General features: G+C 41.1%; 1 protein-coding gene across 1 annotated transcript; it reads right to left on the bottom strand.

Annotated features, from left to right (window-relative positions):
* Positions 1-615: 615 nt before the first annotated feature.
* On the bottom strand, positions 616-1,932 carry dlx1a (distal-less homeobox 1a; the record flags this gene model as incomplete). The annotated part of the gene is given in 3 exon segments (XM_083908787.1): positions 616-867; positions 1,119-1,310; positions 1,618-1,932. Coding segments are annotated over 3 exon segments (759 nt in total).
* Positions 1,933-7,349: the final 5,417 nt, after the last annotated feature.

The following is a 7,349-nucleotide window of genomic DNA, read 5'->3' as shown; positions in this document are numbered from 1 at the left end:
TGTTTTCCCCCTATTAATAATTATGAGGGGGGTGTCCCTGTTTTTTTTATTTGAGCCCCTTCTCCCTGAAATGTCTGTGCCATTGCTTACAACATCCCTGCGGCCTAATTAACCTTTGGTGGATGCAGATTGATATATTTTTTTCAGGCCTTTGTCACCTCGCGCATCTGGACTTCTGGCGTAAACAAACACGTTTCCTCATAAACATGACGCCTACAGCTCAACAACAGAATAACTCACACAGATATGCTTTATAAAAAAAATAAAAAAAACGGAAACCGACACAAAAGTGATAAATAGCAGCCAAAAAAAAGAGATCCATTTGTCCACGATTTCCGCTGACTGTGACAGGCTTGATGCCCTTTGGCGCGCACTGTGCGCCTTTTCAGTCTCTGCTGCTCTATTTTTCTTCTCCTTCTTCTTTGCTGCTGTCTGTCATCCGGTTTTAAGGAGGTCATGGTGTGAGCTGGCGCCACGCGGCAGCAAACCCCGGGTTTGGTGTTGTGCGTTTATCAGTGCTGTGCTGTGGCTCGCTGCGAGGTTTGTGAGCGCGTTCCTTCACCATCTTGACAAGCGAGCCACGCACGAGCAGAGTCGCGGGCTTGAGGTCCGTGTTCACATGAGCTGTGACTGTTGCATAGACTCTTGGTGTGTGGTTGGATACCATGAGGTGTAGCTGGGAATGTATGATCCGGTCGTGCCCACTGACGTCTTCACTGTCGTCGGCGAGCTCCAGACAGGTGCCACCGACGGAGAGCCGCTCGAAAGTCCACGGCCAGTGGCCAAGGCACTGGCGTCAATTGTGCCGCCTCCTTGCTTCATGAGTTTCTTGAATTTAGAACGCTTATTCTGAAACCAGATCTTCACCTGATGGACAATGATAAAAGGGAATTAAAATCATTTGGATGACACGGTTTAAAGGGAAGTTACAGTCTAAATATAGATTTAAAAGAGAGGAATTACGCACGATTTACGCACGCATCAAATTCCATTTAAATAGTTACATAGTCAAGTTCAAGGGGAAAAATTATGTTGTACATGTATTTTTCAAAAATAATAATATTAATAAAAACAAAGAGTGGGTGTCCCTGCAGAGTGGAGCTATTTCACGGACTTGCCTGTGTCTGAGTGAGACCCAGCGACGCTGCCAGTTCCGCTCTCTCCGGTAACGCCAAATACTGAGTTTGTTGAAATCTTCTGTTCAGAGCTTGAAGTTGTAAACTCGAATAGATAGTCCTGGGTTTTCTAATCTTCTTCCCTTTGCCGTTAAATCGCACTTCTCCGCCTTCCACCACCGTGTTTTTCTCTGTCTCTGGCGCTGAAGGGAGACACACACACACACCCACGTACAAGAGCAAACAAGAAGAAGAAGAAGGGGAAAATGAGCAAGCAGTTGTAGCCAACAGTGTTGCGCGGCAATGAATACTCCAGTGCAGTACTTTAGGTATAATTACCTTTAATTGCATACATTGTTTATAGCGTTACGCAATAAATAATTACAAGCCTAATTCCGCAGTGTGGGTCGCGTTTTTCGATGCACCGAGGACTGCACAGAGCAGACAGCCGCACATATGCATGTAAAGTTAATATTTAAGGTGGGAGAGACGCAGTTGCACACTTACCCGTGTCCTCTAACCGCGTCTGTGTGAGAGCCGAGCTGTTTTGGTAGGTCTGTACTGTGTTCAGATATGGACTGGTGGAATGGCTGCCGACGGAGTTGACGTATGGATAACCCAAAGACCTGGGGAACGATGAGCCTGGACTGTAGCTGTCGTGCTGGGTATGACCTGCAGAATGTAAACAGTGCATGGGGTAGTGTCCATGAGACATGGAGGAAGGCGACATTTGTTGACTCGGGGGTCCAAACTCCATGAAAACTGCTTTTCCTGAGGCAGGGCTATTAAGACTTTCTGGAATTGTAGTCATTGTCATCTCTTCTGGCGGCTGCCCTCCTCGTCTCGCTTTTGTTGTTTCCCGTCTATGATCTCAGTGAAGGACGAGTCCCAATTTAAGCCGCGCTGATTTTTTCTCTTTCCATTCATAAGAAAATGCAGTTTGTCCCTGTGAAAAGTCCTAGGTATGATGCTGTGGACCAACACAAACTCGCTCAAAGGTTTGAATCTCGGACTCATGAATATTCATCGAAGACTGACGCTGATTGGTCCACTCTCTCCAAGAGGGAAGCCGATTGGCGACGCTGGGGCTGGGTCCGAAGAAGCTGATGAAGTCAAGGAAAAGCGCAAAACCTCAGATTTCATCTGACATGTCAAGAATCATCATCATCATCATTGTTATTATTATTATTATTATTATTATTATTATTGGTAGTAGTAGTAATATTAACATACATGTGTGGGTACATTCTCTCTGTTTACTTAAATAAATGTAATATTTAAACAAACGTGGTCATGGATCTCTGGATAATTTGGGTCTGCCATAAAAAAAAAAAAAAAAAAAAAGAGTCATTGTGTGTAAACGTCATTTAATAAAGTTAAATCAATTTCCCAGCCTCGTTAAAGACGCTGTGCTTACTGCATGGCCAGTTTGATTAAAGCTCTTCTGATTAAAGCTCTTACTTCTCTATCACGGAACAAAGTGTATTAGCATAACACTAGTGTTCAATTTTCATAAGTAGGCCTGTAATTAGTCATGTATTTAACACTTGCAGCGGCCTGAGGTCTCACTTACACCTGGCAGCAGTGGGATGTTAAAACAGTTTGCTCTGATGTCACATGATGAGGTTTATTTGGTTATATTTAGCACCTGAAAACATCAAAGCATCACAATATGCGCATGTCTGACTCCATCAATGTGTCATTTAAAAAAAATAAAATAAAATAAATGATTTAAACACCTGAAACCTTGCTGTTAATATGGATAATTTGCTCACATTAGGCAGCGATATAATCGTGGGAAATGGATCATCTCCTTGTTTTGTGGCACAGCCACACACACACACACACATAAAGGTCCATTTTGTAATCACTTTAAACGCTTTTCAAACGACTTTACGCACCCTTATATCGCGATCATTTAACGGTCACAGTTAGTTAAAACACTGTGGCACCACTGATTAGCGTGGATCTAAAGTGAGGATGGATGGATGGATCGGTGGGTGGGCCACGCAGACCCCCGCAGCCTTACAAGAATAATTATCCATGGACATTTGATTAAATTGAACTGACGAAGGAGGAGAGATTTTTTTTTTCTTTCCTTCCTCCCCTGGCCTGCACGTGTAAGAGTCTCACATCTTTAAGCAGAGGCAGGATCTTTGCTGCTGCCGCGTAAAATAAAAATGTTTTGTCTTACTTCTTTTTTAAAAAAAATATCCTGTGATGGAGGAGAAGCATCCGGGATCAAAGAGCCTCCATGCGCACGGTGGAAGAAGCAGGAGAAAAAAAATCCAGCACCTCCTCACATTAGGCTTCATTTGCAGGCTGCTGCTGCTCCTGCTCCTCTTCCTCCCCTGGTTCCTGCACAGAAGAGCGGGAACTGTGCAGCCTGGCTGCTCCATCCGCAGCCTCTCCATCTCCACCTGAATATCAAATTAAAGGCTGTTAAATCCCGCCACGGTGATGATCAGAGTAATTGAATACTTGATCTCAAAACAGAAACTATAGCACGTTGGGGAAAAAAAAAAAAAAACCCCAGTGATATATCCAAAATTGAGACTTTGACATGCCAGCGCCTGCATGTGCCACAGTGTGTGCCATGTGCAGACGGCAGCCACAGCCTGGATTTAAAGATTTCTGTGAAAATATTAGGCTATAACGCAAGCTGGTCTCTTGCCCCCCTCAAAAAGAGGGAAAAAAATAGGCCAATTTGAAGTGATTTCTCTGGAATTACTTTCGAAAAATGCTTCAAGATTTCCAACAATTTATCAACAACGACAATGATAATGGTGGTACAACCAATAATTATCATCTTCCAGAACAGAGGACAGTTTTTTTTTATGGGTACTTGGTGGGTGCGACTGATAACTGTCATTATTTTCCCACGATTATAGTATCTACAAACTGAAACGCGGCTGCGAGCAAAACCATTAAGAGAAAAAGGGGCAGCATTTGCAGAGAGGGGAAAGGAAATAATACCACCAGAATACTTTTAATTAATAATATACTTTTTTTTATTGTTGTTGTTACAGTAGATGTAATTAACTCCTGCTGCCCCTTTTATTTTATAGATACCCTTTTTTTTACGCAATCAATAATTTACACACCTTAAGGATGAAATGGTTGTTTTAAAGGAATTCCTGTGTCATTAACATGAGCGTGGGTTGTGATACTAAGCCTCCTTTGTGAATGTGCGACTGCTGTGTGGCAGCAAAATGAACAGGATGCTGATGCTGCAGCAGCAAAAAGATGGAAGTTCTCCATACATGGATGAGACAGGACTCATTAGGAGTGAGTAGCTCTGTGGCTGAGGGTGTTCCAACACCTGCTGCTCTTCACCTGAGGGTGAGAGCGGTGTGTGTGTGTGTGGGCGCGCGCGTGCACGTGTGTTAAAAACGGGACAAGATGTCACAGACTTCATTTTGGTCCTGCACAACCACAGGTGCCAACCCCACAATTTTTAAACAGCCCCCAAATGTGTGTATGTGTGTGTTGTCTCTTTGGGACCTTTTCTGGCCTGCAAACACTGACCTTGTCAGGACCAGTAGTCGTCATGGAGACCAAAACCTGGCCCTAGTGAGGCAGAACCTCATTTTTCCGAGGTTTGGGGATATAATGTGAATGTGCTTATAGGTTAAGGTTAGTGTGTGAGCGTGAGCTTCATGCATAACTGAGCACGTGCACACTCACCGTGCACGTGATCAGCTATTTAATTATTGTCATTTTCAACTGTGAGTTTGAGTTGAATTTCTTTTGCATTTTGCAGATTCAATGTTGGGCCTTGGTGTCATTTCTGATGGTGTTTAACCATTGCAAGTGATTTTAATTAAATTACAGCATCTGCTTTGCTGTTTTTGTAAATAAAAAATAATAATAATTACAAAATAACAGTGAATCTGAAATTCATGTTTTTAATTAAATTATACAAATTGTCTTTTTTTTGTTTGTTGCTGTTTTATTTGGCCTCACGTCGCAGATGCCCTGCGTCATCACCGCAAATGCGATTAAATCCCAAAGTGAAAATGAATTATTCTCACACACATGTTTAATGTGGATTAATCCTCATCCTGTTCTCATTTGCAGGTCGTTATTGTCACATAACATCAGCTTCAAATGCAAACGTAATTTTGGCCCCCGCGTGAGTTGAGCGGGAAAGTCACACTGAAGGTTGCATTTCACATTTGGAAGGCAGTGAAACAAACAAGTGAAATTGCCTTTTGTTCTGCTTCCTGTCTGCTGCTGCTGCTGCTGCTGCCATCCTGTAATTTCGCGGCGTCAGTGGACGCAAACAGGTCCACTACAATTAACTCGACTCAGTGTCTGCATTTCGTGTGCAGCATGGCATCAAAACGTGGATTGATTTTGTTTACTGGTTTTAAATGTAAACAAAAAGAAAAAAAAAAGCACACGAGATTGCAGCACTGGTTAATTGATTGTGTTATCACAAGGGCCAATAGGAGAGAGATCACATTAATATAGATCATATAGAAGTTATTCGTTGGTTTTAGAAAATGTCAAACTGTCTAAAGCAAATTCATTGTCATTAAAACCTTGATTATTTAAAGAAAACATGGAACGTTTGTTGTTTGAGTTACAATCACTTTAAATCCTGGATGTATTTTCTGCTGTCACAAATTAAATATATATATATATTTTTTTTAATTAAAATCAATTCAGATTATTTGATTTTTAAATTTAAAAAATGTGTTTCTCAAATGAATTAAATATGTGTTTGTGAATATTTAAAGACATTAATAACTGGTGATGCATTTATTTAACATTGGTCTGACAGTCTGTGTTAAGTGTTCAAATCTCATTTCAAATATGTGTAATTAGGAGAGTCCATTTACAGCAGGATCACTATTATATATATTACATTATTATTATTATTATTATCATTATTAACTCCAGAAAAAAAATAATTTCAATCAAGCAAAATGTCTATAATGTCTATTCTTATATATTAAAAGGTGAATAATGAAAATGTTTAGATTTGTTTTTCATGTTTTTGTTTGTTTTTAGATGCTGATGAACCTGAGGATTTGGACTTGGACAGGACTTGTTGCTCTGAAGACTTCAACTGATTTTCATTTATTTATTTAAAAAAATAAAAATAAACAAATAAAAAAATAAATAAAAATAAAAATAGCTCAAGGAACAAAACCTCAGCATTCACGTGAGTAAAAAAAAAAAAAAAAGGGAATCCATGTGTGTAGCAGGGTTAGGGTCAGGGTGCTGGTCATTGCAGAATCCAGACATCCCTTTTTTTTTTTTCAACTTCTTTTGCAGTGTTCACAGCAGCTCTCTCATCACAGAGCTGGGGTTACAGTGTGGCAAAGTCCCCAGTGAACTGGTAGAAACGCTGTCCCCATTACTGCAGCAGCAGGGGTCAGGCCATGGCAGCAAGCATCCAACCTGCCTGAAATTGGCTGCAAAATGACCAATTACCTGAGTGAAGGCTGGGGGGGAGAGAGGGGAAAATATGGCTTTTACTTAATTCAGCTAAACTGTAAAAGAAACTATAGTGTCACATTAAAGCTTCATACTTGGCATGTGTTACAGTATATATCCCACCTGTTAAGTGAGGAGCATCTGAGCATGGAATGATTTTTAATAGATTTTTTGGGTGTGAGAGAGCTTGTGCTAATATACATCTGTGGATTTGCAGTATTTCACCAACAGTAAAACAACTGATTAAACTTTTTTTTTTGCAAGCAGGCCTAATTGAATTAATTTCCCTGCAAATGGAGAACATGTAAATTTGGAGAGCCGGGCTGCTTGACGTTCAGCTGCTACACTGCGCCTTCAGTCTGAAATCCCTTTTTAGTTTTTGTTAAGAGTTAAGTCTCCAACAAAGACAGGAAGGAGGTCAGCACTCAGCCAACACCTGAATGCACCTCTCTTTATTGTGCTCCCCTTGATCCCCACAGTCTGTGCCTGTCATTAGTCTTAATGATGGAAAATTGTCATGTTGATACAAGTCTTGCTCTCCCCCTCTCTCCTTTGTATAAGTAGAAGGTGGAAGCTCCATTTGTAACAAAGTTCTTTGTGACTAAAAGCCGTGGACATTGCATTTGTGCCGGGGGAAGAAAAAAAAAAAAAAAAAAAAAGGCTGTAGATGCTCTTTCCATAGCTGGGATAATTATTCCTACTGTGACCTTAATGATTCGCTCTGTTCATCCTGCATCTCATCCACGCGCCAGGCCCTCAGCAGAGCCCCGTGTCAGGGAATATGAA

Source organism: Microchirus variegatus (assembly GCF_963457635.1).
Source record: "Microchirus variegatus genome assembly, chromosome: 22".
Taxonomy (NCBI): Eukaryota; Metazoa; Chordata; class Actinopteri; order Pleuronectiformes; family Soleidae; genus Microchirus; species Microchirus variegatus.
The sequence above is the reverse complement of the archived record's forward strand: the minus strand, read 5'-3'. Positions and strand labels throughout refer to the sequence as shown.